Here is a 27,074-nt window from a genome sequence, read left to right on the forward strand (position 1 = left end):
GCTCCAGACGCGCGCCGCGGGGGCAGCGGGGCGATCCCGGCCTGGCGCCGGTTGCAAGGGAGCAGCCCCCCCGGGGGGATGCCATCCGAGGCCCCCTCCCGTCCCCGGAGCCCCGGCATGCTTCCTGCAGCGAAGCCCGGGAAGAAGCGGCTGCAAGCAGGACAGAGGCCGGTGGCCGGGTTGCAGCCCCCTCCTCAAAGACCCCCCGGCTCTTCCCAGCTCCCCCCGCCCCCTCCCCTTGCATGGCCCCCTCCGATCCCGCCCCCCACCCGAGACACAGAGGCAGCACAGCCCGGCAGCCGGTTCCGCCTTTTAATTTCAAGGCAACTGGGAATTGCTCTGGGTGGTGCTGGATGCACCCAGTCCTGAAAGGGGGAGGAGGGTCGGGGGGGGCAGGAAGGGCTTCCAGGGGAGGGAAAGGGAATCCTGGGAAGAGGCAGTGGGGACCAGGGAGCTTCTCCCCCCCCCCCCGCAAGTTCCACAATCCTTCCAGTCTCAGATCAGAGAGATTCAGCCAAAGGGCCTTCAAGGTCCTCCCGGCCCCCAAGCGAGGCTGTTGTTCTGGAGACGGACCCCCGTCTCCTCTCCCTCAAGGAAACTCACACCCAGGTGGAAAACCCACTTTGGGGGGTTCTGGGAAGGGAGACGGGCGTTGCTGCTGTCCTGGTGGCTCCTGGTTCACGTTGGAGACCCCAGCACCCCTTCTCCCGGCTGGGGAGGCATCCTGCTTTGGGGGGGGGGGCTCCACTGTGTGCCAACCGGAAGGGCTGGGTCAGGCGTGGCTCTCTGCGGGAGGCACCCTCGCCCGCGTGCTGGTCTTGGGCTGTGGAGGCCAGTCCGGGTCGAAGAGGAGCTCCTGGGCCAGGCGCTGATACTCGGCCCGGGGGACGGCCTGCCGGCAGCAGGAAGACACAGGAGCCGCTTCCCCCAGCTCCAGCTGTGGGGTAGAGAAGGGGCCACAGCCTGAGCGCCTGGCTGGGCTCCAGGAAAGGCACAAGGCGGCGGCAAGGCCTGGCACTCAGCCCTTCAAATCCATGCCAGGCTGAGCGGCCACAACTGCCCAGCCAGCCGCCTCCATGTCCACCCAGCCCTCCTGGCCTGCAGGTGGTCACTTGCGAGGCCCAGGCCCCCTCCCCTCTTCCCCCCCCAAAACAGGAGATTGTGCCTAGGAACAGTGTGTGCAACTCCACAAACATTGTGGGCTATTACAATCAAACAAGGGTCTGATGGGCTGCAGGTAGATCTTGGTCCGCATCCCCCACCCCAGCCGCAGCGTCTCTCTGGCTGCAAAGTGTGTGTGTGGGGGGGCTTCAGCCAGATTGGGAGGGGGGAACTCTTCTGCCTGTCAAAGCCAGGTGGGAATAGGTCCTGGGGGGGGGGAAGCCTTTTTATCAGCCCAATTCAAGAGCTGCAGATTCCCTTGCCTCCCCCCCCCCCCGCCCCAGAAGTGGAAGGGCTCTACCTGTGGGAAGGCAGCCTGCCTGGGATAGTCCTCCCTCCGCCTTCCGTAGCAAAGTTGCTGCCAAAGGATGTCGCAGTCGCACACGAAGTTCTGGGGGTGCAGGAGGAAGATTAGCCGGCCGTGGGGTGACTTGGGGCTGGGCCCCCTCCCCCCGCTCACAACCCCCCTCCTGCCCCCCCAACTGAGGGGAGCTGGGCGGTTACCTCCAGGCAGAGGGACAGCACCAGGTTGCTGAAGGCCAGAAGCAGCAGAAGCAGGCGCCACTCGTAGGGGATGCAGGCCAGCTGCGGAGAGAGCAGGCAGAGGTTCAGCCGGTGGGTCCTCTGCCCTGTTGAACTCCTGCCTGGGAAAGCGACTCCCCAGGATGAGGCTGGTTCCTGCTTCATTTCTGGGGCCCCAACCCTGCCCAAAATGTACAGGTAGTCCTCCACTTACAACAGTTCATTTAGTGGCCGTTCAAAGTCACGAGGTGGCTGAAAAAAGGCACTTAGGACCCTTTTTTCATAATTATGACCTGTGGTCACATGATCAAAATTTGGGACGGTTGGCTACTGGCTCGTGTTTATGATGGTTGCAGCGTCCCAGAGGGGTCACGCAATTCCCCCTTCGTGACTTTCCGGCAAGCAAAGTCAATGTCGAGGGGGGGAGATTCGTTTAACGACCGTGTAACTAATTTACCCACTGCAGTGATTCACTTCCCAACGGTGGCAAGAAAAGTCGTAAAATGGGGCAAAACTCACTTAACGATGGAATTTTGGGAGCGGAAGACTCCCTGTGTAATGACCCCTGCCTCACTCCGGGTCCCCGTTGCACGCTCGTCCTTCCACGCAGCGCTGGTGGTCTCCCCAAAATCCTGGGCCGAGGGGTCCTTCCCCCCTCGGCCCAAAGGCAAGAATGCTGAGCTTCTCTCCGCCCCACCCCCCAAGACCCAGACCCAGAAGACGCCAGTGGCTCCCCCTGGGAGGCCCCTCTCCTGGGGGAGGAGCATGCTGGAAGGGGGGGCGGCTGCTGACATGAGCCCCACCCCCCCTCGCACACTCTTCTGCAGCCGTCATGATCAGCTCCAGGCATGCTCCAGAGGGAGGCGGGCAGGGTCTATCTGACCCCTTCCTTGGAGGGAGCGGCCCAGATAAGAGGGCCAGGCGGGGGAGGGGGGCAGCCCAGAGCCTGGCGGTGTCTGCTGGCCACGTCCCTCACATAGTCCTCGGACAGCAGCAGACTCTTGTCCTTCCGTCCATCTGGGCGAGCAGGCAGGGCCCCTACCTGGAAGAGCCGGTCCAGGGCGGGCAGCGGCCAGAGCAGCAGCAGCAGGAGGAAGCTGGAGACCAGCAGGAGGGAGGCCAGGAAGAGGCCTGCGGGGAGGGAAGCTGGGGGTCAGTCTGGCTGGGGGGCTCTTAGGCCCACCCCGTCTGTCCGTAGGGCAGAGGTAGGTCACCTTGGCTCTTTTATGACTCGGGGACTTCAACTCCCAGAATTCCTAAGCCAGCATGGGGCAACTATGGCCCCCTCATGACTCGTGGACTTCAACTCCCAGAATTCCTCAGCCAGCATGGGGGAACTATGGCTCCCTTTATGACTTGTGGACTTCAACTCCCAGAATTCCTGAGCCAGCATGGCGGAACTATGGCCCCCTTCATGACTCGTGGACTTCAACTCCCAGAATTCCTGAGCCAGCATGGGGGAACTATGGCTCCCTTTATGACTTGTGGACTTCAACTCCCAGAATTCCTCAGCCAGCGTGGGGGAACTATGGCCCCGTCATGACTCGTGGACTTCAACTCCCAGAATTCCTCAGCCAGCATGGGGGAACTAAGGCCCTGTCATGACTGGTGGACTTCAACTCCCAGAATTCCTGAGCCAGCATGGGGGAACTATGGCTCCCTTTAGGACACATGGACTTCAACTCCCAGAATTCCTCAGTAAACATGGGGGAACTAAGGCCCCGTCATGACTGGTGGACTTCAACTCCCAGAATTCCTGGGCCAGCATGGCTCAGCTTGGAAACCTCTCCCTTTTCCCTCAGGGCTGGCTCAGGAATTCTGGGAGTTGAAGTCCACCAGTCATAAAAGAGCCAAGGTGGCCTACAGCTGGGCTAGGGTGGTGCAGCCGAATCAAAGGGCACCAAGTCTGAAGGGCCATAAAAGGCGCATTATTAAGGGAAGTCCTTGACTTACAGGTCATTTAGTGACCGTTCAAAGTTTCGACGGCACTGAAAAAAAGTGACCTACGACCGTTGCAGGAGCCCCCGTGGGTCACGTGAGCAAAAGTCGGACGCTTGGCAACGGGCTCGTATTGATGACGGGGTTGCAGCATCCTGGGATCATGTGATTCCCCCTTTGTGACCTTCTGACAAGGAGAGTCAATGGGGGATGGAGCCGGATTCACTTAGTGACCGTGTGACTCACTTAACGGCAGTGATTCACTTAACAACGGTGGCAAGAAAGGTCATAAACTGGGGCAAAACTCACTTAGGAACAGAAAGTTTAGGCTCAATTGTGGCCAAAAGTCAAGAACTACCTGTAAATTAATTATTATTATTATTATTAATAATAATAGAATAGAAAATGGAATAGAATAGAAATAAGAAATAGAATAGAAATAAGAAATAGAATAGAATTAAGAAATAGAATTTGTTGTTGTTAATTGCGAAGTCGTGTCCGACCCATCGCAACCCCATGAACAACATTCCTCCAAGAAATAGAATATAATAAATAATAATAGAATAAAATAGAATAGAATAAAAAATAATAGAATAAAATAGAAGAGAATAAAGAATAGAATAAAATAGAATAGAATAGAATAAGGAATAGAATAGAATAAGAAATAGAGTAGAATAAGGAATAGAAATAGAGTAGAATAGAATAGATTGTAAAATGGTTTGTAGAATAGAATAGAAATAGAATAGAATAGAATAAAGGAATGGAATGGAATAATAGAATGAAAGGAACAGAATAGAATAGAACAGGACAGAATATAGAATAGGATGGAATGGAGTAGAATCTCACTGTGGTTACATTTCCACTTAAAGCCTGGGAGAGCGTCACCCTGTCTCAACTACTCGCCCCAGGAATGGCAGCCCTGCTTGGGGCTGAAATCCCGGCCCGGGTATGTCTGTGTCCGGCTGAGCCGGCCCCTCACCGTTGGTCTGGGTGGGCTGCCGGAAGGGGCGTCCCTTGGAGAAGGCGAGGGCCACGAAGACGTACTGGAAGCAGGAGATGAAGAAGAGGGTCGTGTTTTCGTAGCTGCGTATGGAGTCGGGGTCCTGCCCCTCCATCTCCCGGGGGGCAGTGGCATTTGGGGGCGCTGAGCCGTTGGTGGGGAGGCCGCCGCAGCTCCTAAAGGGGGAACCCAGAGTGGTCACTGCAGCGCCCCAGGAAGGGCTCCCTGGCCTGTGCCAAACACGGGAAATCCGGAACTCAGGCCCTTCAAGGGAGCATAAAGGTTTATCGCCAGCTTAAATTCTCCAGAAGAATATGAACTATAGGAGGTCCTGAACTTACAACGGCTTGTTTAGTGACCATTCGGAGTTAAAACGCCACTGGAAAAGTGACTTGTGACCTTTTTTCACACTTACCTTTGCAGCGTCCCCGTGGGTCACGTGATCAAAAATCGGACGCTCGGCAAACTGGCTCGTATTTATGACGGTCACCGCGCCCTGGGGATGTGTGTCACGTGAACCCCCCTTTGTGACCTTCTGGCAAGCGAAGTCGATGGGGGGGAGGGGCAGATTCCCTTAACGACCGTGTGACTTAATTTACCCACTGCAGTGATTTGCCTACCAACGGTGGCAAGAATAGTCGTAAAATGGGGCGAAACAGAATTCTTGGGCTCCACTATGGTCATAAGTGGAGGACTACCTGCGCTAAACAGTCAAGCAAATTGGCGGCAGGTAAGAATTCCGTGGAATTCAAGGCCGGGCTGGACTCCGGTTTCTTGTGGAGCGAAGGGACTCGAGATAAATGGCACGCTTGACCCCTCCCTCCCTCCCTGCCTCGGACTCAGCCTGTCAATCTCCTGCACTCCGCCCCCGCATAGCCCCCACTTACTCCTCTTGGTACCATGGCTGCTGCTGGACGAGGAGGAAAGCCCCCACCTGGAAGGTGAGCGACAGGAGGATCTGGCTGAGGACGGAGAGAAGCAGCTGCGGGGAGACCAGGCTGCTGGGCGGCCGTTGCGGGACCAGCTCCCTCCAGGCGCTGTTCAGGCTCACTGGAGGAGAAGCGACGAAGGCGGGTCAGAACCGGCCCCTCCAGGCGCAGACCCTCTCTGTGCACCCTAAAACCCCACAGCTCCTTCAAGCTGGTGCAACAGACCTTTCAACCTCTGCTGTGTGGACACAGCCCTCCCTTCCTGCCCGGGTAGACGGACACAGGGGCGCCCCTGGGCTGCCCACCGTAGACGGCCAGCCGACTCCGGGGGGGAGGGCTCATCCGCAGGAGGGCCCAGCGCAGCCAGAGGTCGAAGGAGGCAAAATAATCAAAATAATCCCAGCTATCCAGGGAGTTCTTGACTCAAAATTTGTTTAGTGACCCTTTGAAGTTGCGACAGCGCTGAAAAACAGTCGTTGTCCATTTTTTCAGTGACCTTGGCACTAAACGAACTGCTGGGAATCAGGGGCTACCTGAATCTGGTGTGCTCGCAACCGTGAGTCATTTATAGAAATAATAAAGGCAGCTTCAAAAAACAAAAGCCAAATGGATAAGACTGGACAACTGACCCTCGCTGGTGGAGGCGCACTTACTGCTGAAGGCCAGAGACAAGATGATCGCCATATCAATGAAGAGATACTGGACGTCTCCCAGGTTGCCCAGAACCTGGAAAGAGAGGGTAAGAGTTCCCATCATCCCCTGACTTCACCCCATCTCAGGGCGGGGGTCTCCCCAAGCCCCAGGCTCACCGAGTAGAGGAGCAGGACGCTGAGATACTGGATGATGCTGTAGAGCGACATGAATTTGAAGACGCAGAAGGAGGTGACCAGGGCAGCACGGCCCTCCCTGCGGGGGGGGGGGGGGACAGAGAGAGACACCTTCAAGGGGGGGCAGAAAAAGCATCTCCCTCCACCTGGGATGGATCTTCCCCCGGGAGTGTCTCATGCGAGCCCCACACCCCCCCACCCAGCAGCAGCCACCTACCGGATGAGGTCCGGCACGCAGGCGATGCTGGGGGTCTTGGAGGTGAAGGGGGAGGCCACCGAGGCTTCCAGCTCCGACAGGGAGATGCCCGCCTGTGCCCGCTTCAGAGCCTGCCCAGAGGAAGGAAAAGGCCCCCCCGGGCAGGGCAGGGCAGGTCTCGGCTGGGAAGTCCTGGCTCCAAGACCCCCCACCCTCTTTTACCCTTGTGCGCTTTTACCCTTTTTGCTTTTGCCTCTGCTTCTTTTTATCTTAGCTCACTTCGCTTCTACTTCTTTTTTACGTCGCTTCTCCTTCTATTTCTACTTTTCGTTTCATTGTTCCATTTTGTTATTTTATATACGGTGTTAAATTTGTTATAGCAGGATGCCCATCTCACAGAAAGGCGGTTCTGGGTGGCGTACGACCTCAAAATAAAACCCTAAATGAATACTTATTTATTCATTCATTCATTTGTGAGTTTCTATAAAAGCGTAAAATCCCAATAAGAAATGCGGGTTAAAACTAAAAGGTAAATAAATGAAACTCTCAGTCTTATTATTTCTTTATTCAACTGATAACGCCCTTCCGCTGGCAATCCAGAAAGACTAGGGCTGCTGATAAGGGCATTAAAATAACTAGTGTCAAACCACAGAAAGCATTAATTTTAACGAACCGCCCAAGAAACCGTGCGGTGGGGGGGGAGGCGCTGCTTTCTCTCTCTCTCTCTCCTCTTTCTCTTTCCTCTCTCTCTCTCTTCTTTTTCTTTCTCTCCTTTCTTTTTCTCTCTCCTCTTTCTCTCTTCTCTCTCCTTTCTCTCTCTCCTCCTTTCTTTTTCTCTCCTTTCTCTTTCTTTTTCTTTCTCCTTTCTCTTTCTTTCTTTTTCTTTCTTTCTTTCACCTCTTTTCCTCTCCTCTTTTTCTTTCTCTCTCCTTTCTCTCTTCTTTTTCTTTCTCTCTCTCCTTTCTTTTTCTCTCCTCTTTCTTTCTCTCTTTCTTTCTCTTTCTCTCCTTTCGTTCTCTCTCCTCTTTCTCTCTTCTCTCTTTCTCTCTCCTTTCTTTTTCTCTCCTCTTTCTCTTTCTTTTTCTTTCTTTCTCCTCTTTCTTTTTCTTTTCTTTCTCCTCTCTTTTCCTCTCCTCTTTTTCTTTCTCTCTCCTTTCTCTCTCCTCTCCTTTTCTTTCCTCTCCTTCTCTCTCTCCTCTTTCTCTCTTCTCTCCTTTCCCTTTTTCTTTTTCTCTCTCCTTTCTCTTTCTCTCTTCTCCTCTTTCTCTTTCTCTTTTCTTTTTCTTTCTCTTTTTCTCTCTCCTCTTTCTCTCTCTCTATTTCTCTTTCTTTTTCTCTCTCTCTCTCTCCATTCTTTCTCTTTCTGTCTTCTCTCTCTCTCTCCCTCCCTCCCCGCCCCCCGAATGCCCGTCCAGGGGGCTAGAAGGGAAGGACAGATCTCCCCTGCAATAGCAAGAGGGGGGGGGGCACAGCAGAAAAGGCTTTTCTCTTAGATCAGGGCTTTAAGACTGGCTGGCTGGGGGATTCTGGGAGTTGAAATCCACAAGTCTTAAAGTGGCCAAGATTGGACATCCCTCTCCCAGACCTCCCACATGGAAAGTCCTTGGCCAAGGAGGTCTGGAGGCCTCTTCTGCTGCAGTGAGTGGGCCAGACCAATCCCAGGGGGGGGAGGGGGCAAGACCCTCAGATAACCTGCTCTCCATTTGAGGTTCCCCACCCTGCCCCTGAAGCCAGCAGACATTGGCAAGCCCCCTCCCCTTCCAGGCTCGCCCAAACCGTTCCCTGTGTAGGGCAACCCAGATGGGACCACTCACCCCGCAGTCGTTGGCGCCATCTCCACACATGCCCACGCAGTAGCTGCAAGAAGCCAGATAGGTCAGGAGAGGGAGGGGGGCTCCCGCCGCCCTCTGTCCTGCTCCAAGGGGACCACCCTTCTCCCCCCCCCCCCGGCACCTACTCCATTTTCTGCAGGGCTTCCACTAGCTGCGTCTTCTGATCGGGGGCCATGCGGGCGTAGATGGTGCCACAAAGCAACAACTGCAACACAAAGCAACAGCTGCAACTTGGGAAGGGGGGTAGGATCTGCAGCCTCCTCCAGGAAACCAGCGCCCCCCCCACCCCACAGGCCTCCCCTGTCCCTGCCAGGGTCCCACCTTCGGCAGCAGGTCTGGGAAGTGATCCAAGAGGACCGCGAAGGACTTCCCCCCCATGGCAAAATGGTAGCTGGTGTCCGGGACGGCTGGCTGGGCAGCAGGGGGGGGATCTGCGTCGTCCACCAGCAGCTTAACCTCTGGAGGCCCCTGAGGGAGAAGGGAAAAGGGCACTGTGGCCAACGCGGCTGCCCCCCACGTCCCCTGGAAGAGGGTCAGGAGACGCCGGAAAGAGGCTCTCACCTGCTGCTCTTCTCCCGGGCTCACTGCCGGGTCCGCCATGGGGAATTCATCAGCATACTGCCAGTGGATGGTTGCTGGCTGCCCGTCCCTGGGGGGCAGAGCCTCCGTCAGGACCACCTTCCCCTTGGACGGGATCATGCCACACTCCCGGCCCACGGAAATGGCGGTCAACAGATTGTCTCCTGGACCGTGGAGAGCAGGAGAGCGAGGGGGAGAGGGAGGAGGAGGATGAGGAAGAGGAGAAAGAGCAGGAAAAGAGGAAGAAAAAAGAGGAGGATGAGGGGGGGAAATGAACACCATCACTGCAAGACCCCCAATCTCGCCCCCACTCAAGGAGAGCAGCCCTTTGGTTTAGCACCTGCCCCCTCCCTTACAAATTCTGAACCAGCTCTGCAAGGGAGAAGCTATTATTGTTGCAACAAGTTTGCCAGTGTTCCCCCCGGGGTGGGGGGAGGAAGCAGATAATATGTGCTCACCGGTCACCATGACGGAGCGGATGCAGGCCCGCCGTAGCTCGGCCAGGATCGGCACCGTTTCCGGCTTCAACTTGTTCTGCAGCAGGACAAACCCCAGAAAGTCCATGTTGACCTCCACGGCGTCCCTGGGGGAGAAACGGGCAGCCGTTGGGGCAGGGCTGGGCCTGCAAGGGCCCCGTCCGGAGGAAGGACCCTCAGGGCCACGGGGCAGCCGTGACTCACCGGGAAACATGGTGGATTTTGTGCCACATGTATTTGCTTTCCAGTCGGCGGCTGGCCAGAGCGATGACACGCAGTCCTCCTCGCGTGTAGGACTCCAGCACAGAGGAGAAGTCGTCTGGAACTGAATGGAGGCATTGGGGAAGGAACGGGGCCAGCCTCCCCCACCACGGGTGAGCCGCTCGGGCTGTGGCCGAGACACCGAGGGCTCCATGTCCCACAGCTGTCCCCCCCGTCTAGTTTTCGCAGGGGCGTCCTTGGAGGGACTGGCAGCCCGGCCGGCCAGGGGACAGCAGCAACCTCTGCCGTGTGTCCTCCCCTCTCCCCGTCCCTTGTCCGCAAAAGACAAAAGATTACCGGTCTCCTTGCGGCAGAGACTGCCCACCGTCTCTGGCGCGCCTTTCATGTAGGCCACCAGGTGCTTCTCGCCCAGTGTACGCGTCACGACACTCATGCGCCGCAGGCCAGAGGAGAAAGGGTACTGCGCCAAGATGCCAATCTGGCTGCCTCTCTGCAAGGGGGGGGGGGGAAATGAGAGAGGCGGGGCAGAGAAGGTGGCACGGAGGGTCAGAGCGCTGGGCTCAGGAGGGCCCTCTGGTTGCCCGGGAGGAAATGGGGCTGCCCCACTTACCATCAGGTCCAGAAGCTCCTAGAAAGAGAGCAGAATGAAGGGTCAGAGTTGAGACCGCCAAAGCCCACAGCTGGGGCCCCAAAGCCCATCGCCGTGGCCCCTGCGTTCCTCCAGCCTCTCTGCTCACCTTGTCCCCAGTCGGTGCCTCGGAGGGTGCTGGGAGCCGGCAGCCTGGCGGGTGGACAACGGTGGGCTGGATTCGGTCGTGGAGGGCCGTTTCCTCCTGGGTGGGCTCCTCCAGGATCTGGTTGGGGAGGAGGAACAGCTGCGGCCCCACGACTCGAGAAGCACAGGCTGCCTTCCGAGCCACCCCACCTTGGTGCAACCTCTGGCACCCCGGACCGTTTGGGCGGGCACGTGTCCAAAGCGCCAGAGTCAACGCAGCGAGGCGAGAAGGCCTCGCGCACTCACAAGGAAAGGCGCAACAGCCTTACCCAGCCGGTGGCCGCGAACATCCTGAGGTCGAGGGGGTCTCCCGAGAGGCGGCCCTCCAGGGTGGTGAGCGAGTGGCAGGCGGCCATGGCAGCGACAAACGGGGAGCTGGCCAGGCGGGGGTCACAGACATCTCTCCCCATTGGGAGGAAGCTGGGAAGGAAAAGAGCAGAGCTGACCCCTCCCCTGATCGCAGCTGAACCTTGCCGGCCAGCCCAGAAGACCTGGCAGGGCCTGGGAGGACAAAGGGACATTTTCTGGAGGGGGGCAAGGGCGGAACATCCAGTGATAAGGCTGCTGCCACAATCCCCAATAAAGTTTTGTGCATAATTGCGTGGATTGTGTCTATGTGCTTACATCTCCTCTGCCATGTTCTCATCACAGGCTAAATAAATATATACAGGCAGCCCTGGACTCAGCTGAGTCCAGAATTTCTGTTGCTAAATGCAACGTTTGTTAAGTGACTTTGTCCTCGTTTTACGACTTTGCTTGCCGCCGTTGTTAAGTGAACCACTGTAGTTGTTAAGTGAGTCACGTGGCAGCCGACCACAGCCACACAACACCTGCCCCCCCCCAGCCCACTCACCGTCCCTCCTGCGCTTGCACGAACCCCCAGAAGTCCAGGCCGTCTTCGGTCAAGGTGCCGGTCTGCAAGGGGGACAGCATGCCGGTCGGTCGAAGAAGAGCTGCCCCTCCCCCTCTCCCCAGGGAACCAGAGGGGGGAGGCACCTTGTCGAAGCACATCAGGTTGAGCTGCCCACAGAGGTTGATGCGCTGGGGGCTGAGCGAGAAGATCTGCTTCCGGCGCAGGCGCCGTTGGGCGTAGACCACCCCGGCTGTCATGGCTGCCGGCAAGGCGGGGGGCACCGTGATGGTGAGGATGTCCAGGGATTCCAGCACGATGCGGCCAACGGGCTCCTGGCCAGGGGGGAGAAAAGGTGGGCCCTTCGGTCAGCGCTCCCCCCCCAAATTCTAGAGATGCCCAGTTTGATTTATTGTGTCTGTCTATTATCTATCTATCTATCTATCTATCTATCTATCTATCTATCTATCTATCTACCTACCTACCTACGTATCATCTATTTATTCATTCATCCATCTGCCAACTATTATATATATCTGGGTCTGTCTGTCTATCTCTGTATTTCTATCTCTCTATTTCTCTATCATGTATCTATCGATCATCTATCTATCTATCTGATCTCTACTTCTATATTTATCTATCATCTATCTATTCATTCACGTATCCATATCTATCTATCTTTCTACCTACCTACCTTCCTACCTATCATCTATTTATTCATTCATCCATCTGCCAACTATTATATATACAGTATCTGGGTCTGTCTGTCTGTCTGTCTCTATCTATCTCTATATTTCTATCTCCCTATTTCTCTATCACGTATCTATCTTTCTATCTTATCTATCTTATCTTATCTTATCTTATCTATCTATCTATCTATCTATCTATCTATCTATCTATCTATCTATCTATTCATTCATCCATGTATCCATATCTATCTATCTATCTATCTATCTATCTATCTATCTATCTATCTATCTATCTATCTATCTATCCAATGTGCATGCCACCCATTCTCCCCTGGTGCCTCTGGGCAGCTTGCAAATTACTGTATGATGGATTCCTTGCCACTGTACCGACCTGGGCGCTGCTGAGAATGGGGGTCTAGTTGAAGAGTCCCCCCAGCCCGCCCCTCTCCCTCCCCTCCATTCGCAAGGGGGATTCCTCAGCAGCTGAACCAGCCCCTGCCCTCCATGCTGCCCTCTGCGTGGACACCCACGGCCTGCTGGATGCTGCGGATCACGGAGTACAGCATGCCGATGCCAGCCACGCCCACCAGGCAGAGGAGGAAGCGGAAAGCGTCCCGGAAGAGGCGGAAATCGGTGGGCTTCGGGAACAGGATGGAGCAAACGAGCTGCCCCTTGGAGGTGGAGAAGCCTGGGGAGAGAAGGGCAGAGGATCAGCCCCCAGGAAAGCACATTTACACACACACACACAGACACACTGCCATTTCGAGCCAAGCAGGGCCTCCTCACCTGTCCGGATCACCAGGGCCCGTACCGGCTCTCCGGAGTAGTACCGTGTTTGGAGGACAGAGGTGCCGCAAAAGAGCGTGTGCCGCTTGTGTTCGTCTGGGTCGTAAACCGGATCCCGGAGGGGCCCGCCTTCCTGGGCTGGGACGGGCAAGGCCGTCTTGGTGACAGGGACGCTCTCCCCTAGCGAGGGAGGAAGATCAGATGCCAGGAAGGACGCGCTTCCTGGCTGCCCCACAGCCCCCACCCCTACCTGTCAACATGCTCTCGTTGACAATGGCCGTCCCACTCAGCAGCACGGCGTCGCACGGCATGGTGAGTCCCTCGGGAGGCACCAGAAGGACGTCCCCCGGCACCAGCTCCGTGGAGAATGTGCCTTCCGTTTCTGCAAGGAAGAGACTCCAGATTCGGGGATTCGTTGGGGCTTACCCCACTGGAGCACCAAAGGGGGCAGTGGGCCCCGAGGCTTTGGTCCGCCAGTTGCAGCAAGGGGCTTCATCCCAACCAGGGTCCAATGTGCGCCCGCCAGCACCCTTTCCTGACCCCCACTGGCGCTTCCCCCTGGTCCAGGGAACGCGTCTCCTCTTTCTCTCTCCAAGGCACCGACCCTTTGGGCTTCTCCAGGTTTCCTGCCTGAGCAGGGGGTTGGACTAGATGACCTACAAGGACCCTTCCAACTTTATTATTAATATTGCGCTTGTTATTATTATTATTATATTAACCAAAGGTCAGAGATTGGAGTCCTGGTGGATGATCCCTTAAAGGTGAGCCAGCCCTGTGGCAGCAGCCCAAAATGCCAATACAATCTTTGGTTGTATAAACAGAGGCACAGAATCAAAATCACACAAAGTATTAGTACGGCTTTTTTAAAAAGCCTTAGTAAGGCTACTCCTGGAACCTGCATCCAGTTTTGGTCACCACATCACAAAAAAGATGTTGCGACTTTGGAAAAAGTTCAGAGAAGAGCAACTAAGAGGATCCAAGGCCTGGGGACCAAAACATACAAAGAACAGCTACAGGACTTGGGTCTGGCCAGTCTGGAGAAAAGAAAGACCAGGGGAGACAGGATAGCAGTGTTCCAGTATTTGAGGGGCTGCCCCAAAGAGGAGGGGGGCAACTTATTTTCCAAAGCACCAGAAGGCAAAAAAAAAGAAACAATGGATGGAAACTAATCAAGGAGAGAAGCAACTTAGAATTAAGGAGAAACTTCCTGACAGTGAGGACAATTAACCGGGTGGAACAGGTTGCCCCCAGAAATCGTGGGCATCCCATCACTGGAGGTTTTTAAGAGGAGACTGGACAGCTGTCTGAAATAGGGTCTCCTGCTTGAGCAGGGGGTTGGACTAGAAGACCTCCAAGGACCCTTCTAGCTCTATTCTGATTGGGGCCGACTCACCACAGGGACCTCGGACGACGGTGACCCGGACGACGTTGTGGGCCGAAACCATCCCGTGGAGCAGCACATATTGCTGGAAGAGGAAGGGCTGGGCTCAGGGCCAGGGCACGCCTCAGCCTCCGCCGGCCCCAGCCGCCTGGCCCTTCCCCGCCGGCCCCCACCTTGCGGATGGTGTAGAGGGAGGAGCCGATGGAGACGAAGGACATGAAGAGGATGGTGGACGCGTAGAGGTAATAGTCGTCCAGGGACCACAGGAGGACGCTGAAGGCTTGGAAAATGTAGAAAGGGTTGAGGACCTGAGGAGGGAGGGAGGGAGGACACGTGGCCAGGGGTCAGGGGTCGGTCTTGTGGCTCCTGGGCCCCCCCTCCCTCAGCCCCCCAGACCCACCTCTTTGATGAGGAGGTGGGCCAGGGACGGCACTTGAACGTCGATCTTGTTGGCGCCGTAGAACCTTTTCCTAAGAAGAGAGTAACGTGCTCGCCTGTCCCCTCTTCCCCCCAGCAAGCCCCCTCCCAGCTCCAATACCACCTCCTCACCGGTAGTCCTGGGTGCTGCGAGGGAGGCCCCCGCCGTGGCCAGAGTGCAGGGAGGAGCAGGGCTGCCCCCGGTCCAGAGCGGTGAGTCGCCGGAAGGCCTGGGCCTCCGTCGCCCAGAGGTAGCGCACGTTGCGGTGCGTGAAGAAGCGGACCTGCGGCACAGCAAGACGGTCAGCCGCATCCCTGGCGGAGGAAGGGGGGGCTGCGACAAGGGGCCTGCCCCAGCTCACCTGGGCCTGCTCCCCACAGGTCAGTGGGGAGAGAAGCCGCTCCTCACAGCCCGGGTCGTCCGTCAGCCCTGCTGGGCACAGGGGCCGCTTGCTCTCCGGCGGCTGCGGGAAGCCCAAGGGGTCGGTGCCGGGGGCAGAGAGAGAGGAGACCCGTTCCCTGGACCAGGTCTGGAACTCGTCCTGGAGGAGGGGGGGAGGGGAGGAAGAGGAGATGAAGAGGAGGAGAATATGAAGAGGAGGAGATGGAAGGAAGACAAGGAGGAGAGGAAGAAGAGACGGAAAAGGGGAAGGAAAAAGAAGAGGAGGAGGAGATGAAAAGAAAGGAGGAGAGGAGGGGAGGAAGAGGAGATGGAAAAGGGGAAGAAGAGGAAGAGGAGGAGGAAGAAGGAGGAGGAGGAGGAGGAGGAGAAGAAGAAGAAGAAGAAGAAGAAGAAAAAGAAAAAGAAGGAAGAAGAAAAGAGGAGGAGGAAGGAGAAAGAAGGAAGAAGAAAAAAGGAGGAGAAAGAAGGAAGAAGGAAGAAGAAGAAGAGGAGGAGGAGGAGGAGAAAGAAGAAGAAGAGAAGAAGGAAGAAGGAGAAGGAAAAGGAAAAAGGAAAAAGAAGGAAGAAAGAAGAAAGAGAAGGAGGAGGAGGAGAAGAGAAGAAGAAGAAGAAGAAGAAGAAGAAGAAGAAGAAGAAGAAGAAGAAGAAGAAGAAGAAGGAAGAAGGAGAAGAAGGAAAAGAAGGGAAAAGGAAAAAGAAGGAAGAAGGAAGGAGAAGAAGGAGGAGGAGGAGAAAGAAGAAGAAGAAGGAAGAGAAAGAAGAAGGAAGAGAAGGAGGAAGGAGGACAAGAAGAAGAAGAAGAAGAAGAAGAAGAAGAAGACGAAGAAGAAGAAGAAGAAGAAGAAGAAGAAGAAGAAGAAGAAGAAGAAGAAGAAGAAGAAGAAGAAGAAGAAGAAGAAGAAGAAGAAGAAGAAGAAGAAGAAGAAGAAGAAGAAGGAGGGAGAATTTGAACTTTGCCCTCGGTGCCACCCGGACCATGCCCTGCTCCACAGCCCTGGGGGAGCAGCAGCCCAGAGTCGTAGGAAAAGACGCTACCAGTGGGGCACAGAGCTGCCCATCCGTGGGACGCAGAACCCAAGAAGGCCACCTGCACCCACCCAATGCCCGCTTCCTTGGGCCCAGAAGGGAGGCCTCTTCCCAGCCTGACAAGGCGCCCCTGCTGGCCCTCGGGCACATCCAGGAGTGCCCCCCACCCGCAGAGGGTCCGGCTTGCGAGGGAGCCCGCTGGGGCAGGGAGGGCCTCGCCGGGGCCCCTACCGTGGTTCTCAGCAGCACCAGTTGGGCATCCCGGAGCGGCACAGCCCGGCAGGTCCACTTGACGCTCAGCTCCGGCAGCCAGTACAGGAAAAGGAGGAGGAAACCGCCACTGCAGACGGTGCCCAGCGAGACCAGCGCCAGCTTCCAGCAGCAGGGGCTGTAGCCCCGGATTTCCTGGGGAGGGAACGCAGTCAGACCGGCCGTGGACCCCGAGAGGGTCCGTCTCAGAGGGGCTACGGCAGGGAGACGGCCTCAGGAAGCAGCAGCGTCTCCCCTGGCTCCCGAGACCAGCTCCCGTGGGAAGGTGAGGGTGGTGGACAGGACAGGCCCCGCCAGGGGCCACGAGGACCCAGCCCAGGCCGACGCTGGTGCCCCTGCATAGGAGGACTCCGGCCTGGTGGCAGCTCCTGGGCGGGGGGGGGCACAGCACCCACCGGGGGAGGCATGGCAAAGGGGGCCAGCCTTGAGCGCTGCACCAGGCTGTCCAGCCCAGAGGGCAAAGGGCCGGCATAAGGGGCCCGCCCGGCCGTTGGCACTGCCCCCAACCAGCTGCACTGACCATTTCATCCTCCTCGTTGCAGTTCACATACGCTGTGGTCGTTCTCGCCATGCTTCCTTTCTGTGGGTCACGCGCCTACCCCACTGCCAAGCTCCTGTGGGGCAGGAGAGGGCAAGAGCTGAGCCCTCGGCCAGTCATCCCCTGCCCCACAGCCGGCCAAAGGGGGCTGGCAGGAAGAACAGCCCCTCACCCCACATGCTCCTCCAGCCTCCTCCCCCCCAGCCGAGCCCCAAAGCAGCCTCCCAGACTCCCAAGCTCCTCGGCCGGCCCCTCCTGGCTCCCGTGCCCTGCCCTGTCCGGGTCGCCGGACCACGGCCCTGGTCGTGAATGAATCCCCTGTTGTCCCCTCAAGCCTGTGGCTTTGGGCGGCCGACCAGCGGGCTGTGGCCACGGCCCAAAGGCAGCTGGGCAGGGCAGAGAGCCCAGCCCCGCCTGGCCAGCCGGAGCCCCCAGCCGGGGGGGAGGGTGGACTTACGGCAGCTTTTGTCACTGTGTCAGCTGTAGGGCCCTGGGTCCACCGGCCACATCCAGGAGGGGAAGGCGGGCAGCGTGGTCAGCAGCTGGAAAGACAGAGGCCAGGCTGAGCAGGGGCGCCAGCTGATGGAGGGGGGCTGGCACTGCCCGTGCTTGCTGGGAGCGCAGACAAGGAAAGAGAGCCATTGGGGAATCCTGGGGGGGGGGGAGCAGAGGCAGCCCCGCTTCAGACATCATCCTGTCCTGGGCTCGCATGCGACGGTGGCCTCTTGTGGGTGGCAGCCAGCCTCTGTCCCCATCGCTCGGCCTCGGCCCCAGACAGTCCGGCTCCTGCTAGTCTTGAAAAGTCAGCTGTTTCCGCACGATACGCTCATCAGTTGCAAATTGAGAGGCTGCATTTTGTCCAACGGGCCACGTTTTAAACCAGGGGTCTCCAACCTGGGCGACTTTAAGACTGGGGGACTTCATCTCCCAGAATTCCCCAGCCTGCACAGGAGGAGTGAGGTCATCAGATCGCCCAGCCAATCAGAGACCCATAGGACTCCCCGTACAGGAGCAGTCCACCTTTTGCAGTAACTAAAAGGAAGGAAAGACGGGGTGGATCCCGCAGGATCTCGCAGCCGGGAATGATGTGGGCCCTAATTGATTTGGGCAAGTTCACACGTGCTAAACCCTCCCCTCTGACGGTTCGTGTAGGAATCCGACAGGCGCCTGACCGCCGTTCCTCCGCAGTTTCCTCTTGGCACGGAGCGCTTCCCACAACCTCTGGCAACCCGGGGCCAGCAAACCACAAAGGATTTCATGCAACATGATCTGCGCTGCAGTCCCAGACCAGCCTTTCTGGACAGGCAGGTTTCGGCTGCCCTGGGTCTCTTGGGCGAATAACACCTCCCCCCAAGCCTGCTTCCAAGTTCCTGGTCCTCAGGGCACAGGCGGAAGAGCTGGAGCAGCCCGGGATGAGCCTGGCCAGTGGAGGACACCACCGCCCGCCTCCCTCTGCCTCTCCAGCCTGGGCACCGTCTCTTCTTGGAGCTGACACAGACACCCCTCGCCGTACGACCAGAACTGACCCCCCAATTTCCACCGCTCAGTGAGACATGAAGTGAATTTTGCCCCGTTTTACAACGTTTCTTGTCAAATGCTGGAGTTGTTCGGTCAGTAAGTAAAACTGGTTTCCCCGCTGGTGGGTCAGAAGGTCGCTGACCCCGGGACCCTGCGACCGTCATAAATACAAACCGGTTGCCGAGCGTCTGAATTCTGATCACATGACCACGGGGACGCTGCCACGGTCTTAAGAGTGAGAAATGGTTGTAAACCACTTTGCCGTCGTTAACTCCGAACGGTCACTAAACAAATGAAGTGGAGTAGCTGCCTGTACGACTTTGGTGTGCCGTTACCGGATGGAGGTGCCCGGTTTGGGAAACGCGGGTGGCATCACCCAGGCCTTGGCTGAGAGGGTTTCCTTGCCCTCCCCAAACGCAGGAGACCACGGCAGGGGTCAGCGAGGCCTGGGTGCGAAGTCGTAGAGGGTCCGTCCCCAGGAAGGGCGAGGGTCCTCAGAAGAGACCTCAGGGCAAAACTCGCTTAACAAATCTCTCACTGAGGAGCAGACATTTTGGGCTCGGCCGAGGTCGTACGTGGAGGAGTGCCCGTATGTGAAAAGTTGCACGCTGCATCAGGGCAGCGGAGGAAAAAATAAATAAATCCAATTTCGAGATGTGGCCCAGAGTGGAGGGGTGGGGAGGAACCTCAGCGGGGGTCTTGCTTCCCGATAACCGAGAATGAAGCACTTGGCACCCCCAAGCAGGGCAGGCAACTTTAGGAAGATCCCCGAGACCCCTCCCAGCTGGCAGAGGCAGCCCCTGCCCTGCCCTGGAGAAGGAAGTGGGCTGGTGCTGCCAATTTCGTTAACGGCTTCTCCTGCCTCCGTACCACAACGGCTTTCCCTCCAGGGCTGGGTCGGCTGCCAAAAGCCCGTTGACTTCCTGCGCTTGAATCAACCCTCTGGGAAGGGGGCGGGAAGCCTGGCTCCCCGGTTCCCGCACCTGGAGACGCCCAGCAGCCCGGCGCCCCCGGGCTGTGCTCTGCCAGGGCATGCCCGCCACCTTCCCCCGCTCAGGAATAGCCCGGCTTGGGCAGAGCGCAGGTGGGGCCTCCCCCCCCCCCCCGTGCCACACGTGCAGCTGTGTGGTCTGTCCCGGAGGAGGAAGCAGCAGCCTGGATGCCAAGCCCCCTCCTGGGGCAGCAGATTCTATGGGGAGACCCCACCCAGGCTGATTAGCTTGATTTATTTGGTGCTGAGGCTTGGGGGGAGGGAGGGCTGACTGGCTCCTTTATCTAGCCCCCAAACCTTAGTCCTCTCCAGCAGCCATGCCGCCTTAACAGGGAGTCCTCAACGTACGACCACAAGGGACCCCAAAATCTCCATCGCTAAGCGAGACATTGGTTAAGTGACTTTTGCCCCATTTGATGACCTTTCTTGCTGCAGTGGTTAAGTGGATCACTGCCGTTGTTAAGGTAGTAAGGGGATCACGTGACACACACACACACACACACACACACACACACACACACACCGGACAGGGCGACCGTTGTAAATACAAGCGTCTGAATTGTGATCACTTGGCCTGGGAGATTCTGTAACGGTCATAAGTATGAAAAATGTCACTTGTTTTCAGGGTGGCTGTAATTTTGAACGGTCACTAAATGAACGATTGTTAAGTTGAGGAATGCCTGTGCGCCTATGGGGGAGGGGGGCCAAGCTGGGGTCTGCGTGAAGACACACAGGCAAGGCGGGGGTCTTAATCTTGGGCAGGAATTTGGACTAGAGCAGCACCCCCCAACCTTTGGGGCAGCTGGGGCAGAGGTTTCCCCCCCCACCAGAGGGGGAACTGGTTTCCCGTGCTGCCTGCATCCCGCGGAGGGGGGCTTCGCTTGTTTGCGCAGGCCGCTTTCTGGCCTGCGTGGGCCAGTGCCAGTCCACGGACGGGGGGTTGGGGACCTCCGGACTGGAAGACCCTCCAAGGCCCCATCCAGTCCTATGACTCTATGATCAACCTTGAGATGCCCCCCCCCCCTTGGCATCCCCAAACTGCAGCCTCTGGTTCAGACTAGCCGGGGGTATGGGGAGGGGGGTCTCTGGCAATTTGTCATTAAAAAGCCCCCCCTCCCCAATTTTGTGGGGCTGCAGCTGCCTTCCTGGAGGGCTTCGAGGAGGGGGGGGCTGCCTCTGCAACCTCAAGGCTGGATTCCATCAACAGAGATGAACCGTGTGTGTGTGTGTGTGTGTGTGTGTGTGTGTGTGTGTGTGTGTATGAATTAATCATTAATCAGTGGGAAAGCTTCCCTACAGACGTTATGGGGCTTCGTTGCTGGAGGTGTCTGAGCAGGGGGTTGGACTAGAAGACCTCCGAGGTCCCTTTCAGCTCCTCTTATACGGTTATTGGGGAGGGGGAGGCCTGACAGCGGCTGGGAGACCGGGAGCTGAAGTCCGCCCATTCTTGGAAGTTGCCAAGTTTGAGCAACGTTGTAGCAACATTGAGAAACATCGTGTAAATGCAGCCTCCGGAGAGAAAAACTCCCGGAAAGCGTCAGGAGCGCTCGGAGAGCCTTGCGGTTGGCCGGGAAAGGCTGGACGGGGGGGCGCCGCGAGGGTCTGGGGGTGCTCCTTCCCTGCACCTGGCCGTCCGGCTGGAGGGGAAGGAGCTACCAAGTTGCTCCGGGACGCAGCCTGCCCTTCCCTTCCCCAGGCGAGGATCGTGCTTTCCCCAGTCGGGACCCCCCAGCCCGCCCATCGAGCCTTCCCGCCCTGCCGCACGCAAGATCCCCTCCCGGGGTCGCGTTCCCACGAGACGCGGATTCCCGCCTCGGCCCACGTGGCCGCCGAACGCGCCGCGGCCCACGTGACTCACCCGCTGGAGGCTCCTCATCACATCTCCCGGCGCGGGGGAGGGGGCGCGAAAGGGGCGGAGCCGCAGAGGAGGAGGAGGGGGCCGCCTCCTCGGCAATAGGCGAGCCGGGCAGGGAGGGGGAGAGGGGCAGGAGAGCGCAGGCGCGCCGCTCGCGGCGTTGGGGCCCGAGAGGGGCGAACGATCCGAGTCCGCCGCGTCCTCCGGGACAAAGTGCGAGGTTGACCCCCGCGCATGCGCCACCTGGCCCCCCGCTGCCCCTCTACGCCGGCCGAGCCGTGCGCAGGCGCAGACGCCCATCGGCGGCTCGCCCGGTTCCCCCGTTTCCTCCTGCCGGGAATCCTGGGAAATGTAGTCCCTTTGGGGGATGGAGGGCCCGCACGTATTCATGTGGAGGGTGCCGAGACAGGACATAAAGAGGGCAGCTCCCAGCTCTTCCCTCTCCTTTGTGGGGTCAGCTGCAGCGAAGGCCTGGAGGACACAGAGAGAGAGAGAGAGAGAGAGAGGACACGCGTGTCTCTGCCAAGTTCACACGACACGGCTCCTGTGACCTCCCAGCCTCCCTTCCAGCCCCTGAGGCTTGTGGAGAGGCCGCCTGGGGTTAGCTGAGAGGCCGAACGATTTGCAGCGGCGATTGGAGAGCTTGTGCAATGCCACGCGGCCGCTCCGGGAGGGAGGGGAGCAGAAGGTGGGAGTCAGATAGAGACGTCGGAAGACCAGCCCGAGAATCCCGTCCCGGCCTCTGATCAACTCAGGGCAAGGGCTGGGGGTGACCCGCAGGAGGAGAGCCGGATTGGGCTACGGGAGGCGCCGATCGGAAGGACTCCCCGGTCGCAGAACGTGTGAACGGAGGCACGAATGCTGTAAAGAGCGCAGAGAAGAGCAGCAAAGAGGGTCAGGAGGCTGGAGGCTAAAGCATAAAGAACGGTTGCTGGGATTGGGGATATCTAGTTCAGGGGTCTTCAGACTGGGCCCTTTGATGACTTGTGGACTGCAACTCCCAGAATTCCTCAGCCAGGCACGCTGGCTGAGGAATTCTGGGAGTTGCAGTCCACGAGTCCTCAAAGGGCCAAGTTGGAAGACCCCTGGTCTAGTTTAATGAAAAGGAAAAAAAAAACAGGCATGGCTGGCTGGGGAATTCTGGGAGTTGAAGTCCACCAGTCTTAAAGGGGCCAAGTTTGAAGACCCCTGAAGTAAACGGATATCGCTTCCCTTCTGTTTTCTTGACCTTGCCAACGGGCCTCCTGCCATTTCCACGCCACTGACTCACCTTCCCAGCGCTCTGCATAATGTTGCAAAGCCAACAGTGAGCCGGATGGAGAGGAGGTAGAAGGGATCTAGACAACTGGATCTCCCTGTCCTGTTTGGATTGCCTACCGTATAATTACCTCCCTCCGTAATGCCATGTTTAATTAAATCCGGGACTAATTAACGTCCTTCACAAAGATGTCTGAAGGCAGTTCAGCCCCTGAGCTCTGCTCAGGGGGGCAGGGAGGGTCATGGGCAGCAGCCCTGGACAACCAAGCGGGGCCCGTATGGCGTGGTGGGGCCCGACGAGCAGACGGAGGAGAGGCCTCCGCCTGACCCACCTCGTCACCTTGGTTTCTTCCTGAGGTCCGGCGCCTGCAAAGCAGGAAGGTGGCGCTCTGCCAGGGCAAGGGAGCCAGCTGGGCAGCGCTTGTGGCTGCCTGGCGCTGGAGGGGCCGGGAAGACTTGGCGTGTTCCCTCTGCATGAGGGAGCCTGTCAGGAGTAGGAGACAACACAGCCGCACCTTCGCAACGTCCCTGTCTCCGTCCAGGGAAGCTTCTGTGAAGGGAACATGCAGGCAGTCCTTATATAGACCCATTCGTTTAGGACAGGGGTAGGCAAACCTGGCTCCTTTTAGGACTCGTGGACTTCAACCCGTGGAATTCTGGGAGTTGAAGTCCACAAGTCATCAAAGGGCTAAGTTGGAAGACCCCTGTTTCTCAACCTCGGCCACTTGAAGATGGGTGGACTTCTGGAATTCCCCAGCCAGCCCTGCCCGTCTTTTTTAATTCTTCCCACCAGGACGGAGAGATTGCAGAGGAAGGGATTATAAGAGGGCCACAAAGGACGTACTATTCAAAGACCCCAAAGGCCCTAGCTGGGAAGTAATGGGAGTTGAAGTCTATCTATAACAGGGGTCTTCAAACCTGGCCCTTTGATGACTTGTGGACGTCAGCTCCCAGAATTCCTCAGCCAGGCACGCGTGCCTGGCTGAGGAATTCTGGAAGTTGACGTCCACAAGTCATCAAAGGGCCAGGTTTGAAGACCCCTGGTTTATATAGAGTTTAGTTTGGGAAATAATTGCTTTGATTGCACTCTCCCCCACCCCACCCCCAGTGGTGGGGTTTAGTTGGGGGCTCTGCAGCCTAAACCCAGCCTTTCTCTTCCCACTGGGCCCGTCTTTGGAAGGGAAGAGAGCACAGGCAGGGCTCCCTCAGAAAGCCCCCAGAGCAGCGACGAAGGGCACAGAGGACAATCTCCGGAGTGTGTTGAAATCCGAGAAGGAGGAGGAAGACTGGCTACTGCAGAGGAAATGAAGGCAGACTGTAGACAGAGGCATCTTTCAGCAACCTGTAATCAGTGCGGTCCTGGGTTTGGTTCTTGGCACCCACGGGGAGGTCCTGTGTGCGCGGAGTGGATCGCTGGCATCTGGAGGGGAGCAGCAGGTGGAGGCTAGTCCCAGCTTTTTGCACACACACACACACACACACACACACACACACACAAAGGGGTCCCTTTTCCTCAATTTCTCTTTATTCCCTATCAGCATAACCTTTATTCGGAGCAGAGGCGCCTCCTTCTCAAGCCACGGGGCAGCTTCCGCCCTGCCCCTCAGTGGGTTTCGTGCAGCAGCTGCTGGTGTTTCCGTCTGTCTCGCACAATTTTCCACAGCCGCAACCGGATGATGTGAAGCACTCCCGAGACATCGCGCAGCAGCGTCTCCTCCAGCTGGGCGTCGGCGTCCCTGCCGGCATCCTCAACCTGCAGCGGGAATCGCAGCCGTGGCCCCACCGCCCGGGGCCCCGGGATAAGGAGCTTCCCTCTCGAGAAATTCAAGGGCTCAGCTCCGGAATGTGGGGGGGGGGTTAATAAAGCGAAGGGCGTACCTCGGGAGTGTCTCCGAAGAGGGACAGGAGACTCCGGTCTTTCAACCAAGATGAAATTTGTGCCAGGGGCCAAAAACGGTCTCTCACTGCCAAGGCGCCCTCCTGAAACGGGTGAGACGAGGTTTGGGTAGAGCAGGGGTCTTCCAACGTGGCCCTTTGATGACTTGTGGACTTCAACTCCCAGAATTCCTCAGCCAGCGTGGCTAGCTGAGGAATTCTGGGAGTTGAAGTCCACAAGCAGGGGTCTTCCAACTTGGCCCTTTGATGACTTGTGGACTTCAACTCCCAGAATTCCTCAGCCAGCGTGAGGGAACTAGGACCCTTTGATGACTTGTGGACTTCAATTCCCAGAATTCCTCAGCCAGCGTGAGGGAACTAGGACCCTTTGATGACTTGTGGACTTCAACTCCCAGAATTCCTCAGCCAGCGTGAGGGAACTAGGACCCTTTGATGACTTGTGGACTTCAACTCCCAGAATTCCTCAGCCAGCGTGAGGGAACTAGGACCCTTTGATGACTTGTGGACTTCAACTCCCAGAATTCCTCAGCCAGCGTGAGGGAACTAGGACCCTTTGATGACTTGTGGACTTCAACTCCCAGAATTCCTCAATGGGAACCCTTTGATGACTTGTTCAACTCCCCTCAGCCAGCGTTGCTAGCTGAGGAATTCTGGGAGTTGAAGTCCACAAGCAGGGGTCTTCCAACTTGGCCTTTGATGACTTGTGGACTTCAACTCCCAGAATTCCTCAGCCAGGCACGCGTGCCTGGCTGAGGAATTCTGGGAGTTGAAGTCCACAAGTCATCAAAGGGCCAAGTTGGAAGACCCCTGGGGTAGAGGGTGGTGGCATTCCTTTTTCTCACCACAGGAGTCCCTGCAGAGACCCCTGCAGCTGAGAAGGGGCTGATTTGGGCACCCCCTGGGTTCACACCGGCCCTGCTGACTCCCTTCCACCGTTTCCCCCCCTCCAGGGGCTGCTTCCCACGGGCTGGGCTTGGCTGGTCCTCACCCGCTCAGGCTGAGTTTTTTTTCTTCGCATCGCTTCTCGTCCCAGAAGCTTCTTCAGTTCAGTTCTTCTGGGATGAGAAGCAAAACCTTTTCGAAGAAAGCCAGCCAGTCCAGTTGCCTTTTCCCAAAACACTTTTGGGACAACCCTGATCCAGGAGGGTTGAGAATCCCCGTAGACTTTCAGATGCATCGTTAACGCTAGGAAGGGGGCAGAGAGGGGCTGGGGGAGGTGGGGAGGCCGTCCTGATCAGGAGGGTCCTTTGGGGGGGGTGGTCCTCACAAAAGGCATCTGATGCGCTGGACTGCAGGAACCTGGCTGGGCCTGTGTCCACCCTTCCCAACCGGCCTGATCTCAAGATCGGCCCCAGGGGAGCTGCCATCTGGACCCCTTGTGGTACCCCATAAATTGGGGAGGGGGACAGAGGTCCCATGGTCAAGCCTTCTCTTAGAACAGAGGACCCGTCCATCCTGCCTTCTGCTAAAATCGGAAGGCCTCGGGTAAAATCCAAAATAATAATAATAATAATAGTAAAGTTGGAAGGGACCTTAGAGGTCATCTAGTCCAACCCCCTGCTCAGGCAGGAAACCCTACACCATTTCGGACAAATGGCTGTCCAGTCTCTTCTTAAAAACTTCCAGCGTCCACTGATTAAAAACTTCCAGTGTCCACTGGACAATCTATCTTAGCCGGGGGAACGGACGCTGTGCCCAGCCCACGTGTGGATCCCAGACGGATGCAGGTCCACAGCGGGGAGGCAGGTGTGCAGAACAGATGGGGGGGGGCTTCTTGATGGCGTGAGGGACGAAGGGGGGGGCCGAGCTGCTCACCCCGTGCTCTTTGGCAAACAGGAGGTAAATCACGGAGGACCCCGAGAGGGCCAGGAGCAGAGCCCAGGGCAGCAGCACAAAGGGCTCCTGGGTGGGGCCGCCGTCCCCCCGCGTGCCGCCTCCGAAGGAGCAGGCAGACTCCTGCATGCTCCCCAGAGCCGGCTCCAGTTCACCAACTCTCTGCCGCTTCAGCTGGGCCCGGCTGGCAGACAGCCATGCCAGGAAGAGCAGGGAGAGCCGACACAGAGGCATGGTCTTCCCAGGGGATGTGCTGGAGAGACTGGTTGCTAGGGAACCAGTTGCCAGGGATACCATAGTCTGAAGCTTCCGTGGACCAACAGGGCCATTGTCACACTGAAGCATGAGGATTGGGGTGGGGGGTGCCACAGGGGAGCCCCAGCTCCAGCCTTCTTCCTGACCGGGCGCACCCATTCGCAGGCTGGAATTGGCACCGTCCCCCAGAGGGGGTCTGTGGCCCAGGGCTTTGGTCTGACCTCCTCATCCTTGGGTCAGCCACACAGGGGAGCCTCCCTCTGGTGTCTCTGGCTGTAGCAAGTGGCCACTGGAAGCCTCCGTGGGTTGCCCTCGCCATCTTGGCTCTTGCTGGGCTCTGCAGACCGGGAGGGCCCCCTTGGCAAAGGAACGCTGGATCGGGTTGGGGGGTCTGGGTGCGAGGTTGCTAACCAGCTTTCGCTCGGTGGGAGGGAGGCTTGCCCCATCCTGCCTAAGCCCGGACACCCTTTCCGCTGGCCTTGTTTCTCTCTGCCCTCGGGAACACAGCAATCGCGGGAGGGAGGAAGAGGGAGGGAGGGAGGGCACAGCGGACAACAATGCCCTTGTCACCCTGCCCTGCTGGTTGCGGGCAGGCGTCCACGTGCCGCACTCCTCCAGCTGTTTGGCCCACCCTCCTGCTCGCCCGGCCGCC

At 57.7% G+C, this 27,074-nt stretch overlaps 2 protein-coding genes across 5 annotated transcripts; both read right to left on the reverse strand.

The window, feature by feature from the left end:
• Nucleotides 1-298: 298 nt before the first annotated feature.
• LOC120299715 (probable cation-transporting ATPase 13A3) lies at nt 299-21,423 on the reverse strand. Of its 4 annotated transcripts, none has more exons than XM_039324808.1 (33): nt 21,185-21,423; nt 17,275-17,359; nt 16,800-16,893; nt 16,241-16,414; nt 14,943-15,122; nt 14,713-14,864; nt 14,564-14,633; nt 14,337-14,471; nt 14,176-14,248; nt 13,033-13,164; nt 12,783-12,962; nt 12,527-12,684; nt 11,454-11,642; nt 11,311-11,372; nt 10,727-10,877; nt 10,420-10,536; nt 10,293-10,310; nt 10,019-10,172; nt 9,665-9,785; nt 9,443-9,567; nt 8,967-9,148; nt 8,727-8,873; nt 8,531-8,610; nt 8,388-8,430; nt 6,595-6,704; nt 6,360-6,396; nt 6,204-6,276; nt 5,509-5,671; nt 4,601-4,797; nt 2,726-2,829; nt 1,666-1,746; nt 1,463-1,552; nt 299-937 (listed from the first exon to the last, which is right to left on the reverse strand). In XM_039324808.1, exons 3-33 carry the CDS (start codon nt 16,848-16,850, stop codon nt 773-775), a joined length of 3,714 nt encoding a protein of 1,237 aa, XP_039180742.1. In that variant the 5' UTR covers nt 16,851-16,893; nt 17,275-17,359; nt 21,185-21,423; the 3' UTR covers nt 299-772. The 4 variants fall into 4 exon arrangements, with proteins under 4 accessions (XP_039180742.1, XP_039180740.1, XP_039180741.1 ...); XM_039324806.1 differs by having other exon boundaries at nt 6,360-6,456; XM_039324807.1 differs by having other exon boundaries at nt 2,726-2,814; nt 6,360-6,456; nt 21,185-21,422.
• A 2,522-nt stretch (nt 21,424-23,945) lies between these two features.
• Nucleotides 23,946-26,594, reverse strand: LOC120299742. The gene is made up of 3 exons (XM_039324875.1): nt 26,150-26,594; nt 24,317-24,418; nt 23,946-24,191 (listed from the first exon to the last, which is right to left on the reverse strand). Exons 1-3 carry the CDS (start codon nt 26,579-26,581, stop codon nt 24,042-24,044), a joined length of 684 nt encoding a protein of 227 aa, XP_039180809.1. The 5' UTR covers nt 26,582-26,594; the 3' UTR covers nt 23,946-24,041.
• Between the last annotated feature and the right edge of the window lie 480 nt (nt 26,595-27,074).

This window comes from Crotalus tigris, unplaced genomic scaffold (genome assembly GCF_016545835.1).
Source record: "Crotalus tigris isolate CLP2741 ecotype Arizona unplaced genomic scaffold, ASM1654583v1 scf7180000024309.744930, whole genome shotgun sequence".
Lineage (NCBI taxonomy): Eukaryota > Metazoa > Chordata > Lepidosauria > Squamata > Viperidae > Crotalus > Crotalus tigris.

Coding starts and splice junctions, on each gene's coding strand:
- LOC120299715 (XM_039324806.1), bottom strand. CDS start 16,850: ATGGCGAGAACGACCACAGCGTATGTGAACTGCAACGAGGAGGATGAA. Junction 13,165..14,175: donor CGTCGTCCGAGGTCCCTGTG/GTGAGTCGGCCC, acceptor TCTTCCTTGCAG/AAACGGAAGGCACATTCTCC. Junction 5,672..6,203: donor CTTGTCTCTGGCCTTCAGCA/GTAAGTGCGCCT, acceptor CTTCTCCTCCAG/TGAGCCTGAACAGCGCCTGG.
- LOC120299742 (XM_039324875.1), bottom strand. CDS start 26,581: ATGGGTGCGCCCGGTCAGGAAGAAGGCTGGAGCTGGGGCTCCCCTGTG. Junction 24,419..26,149: donor TGTTTGCCAAAGAGCACGGG/GTGAGCAGCTCG, acceptor CACCCGTTTCAG/GAGGGCGCCTTGGCAGTGAG. Junction 24,192..24,316: donor TCTTCGGAGACACTCCCGAG/GTACGCCCTTCG, acceptor TTCCCGCTGCAG/GTTGAGGATGCCGGCAGGGA.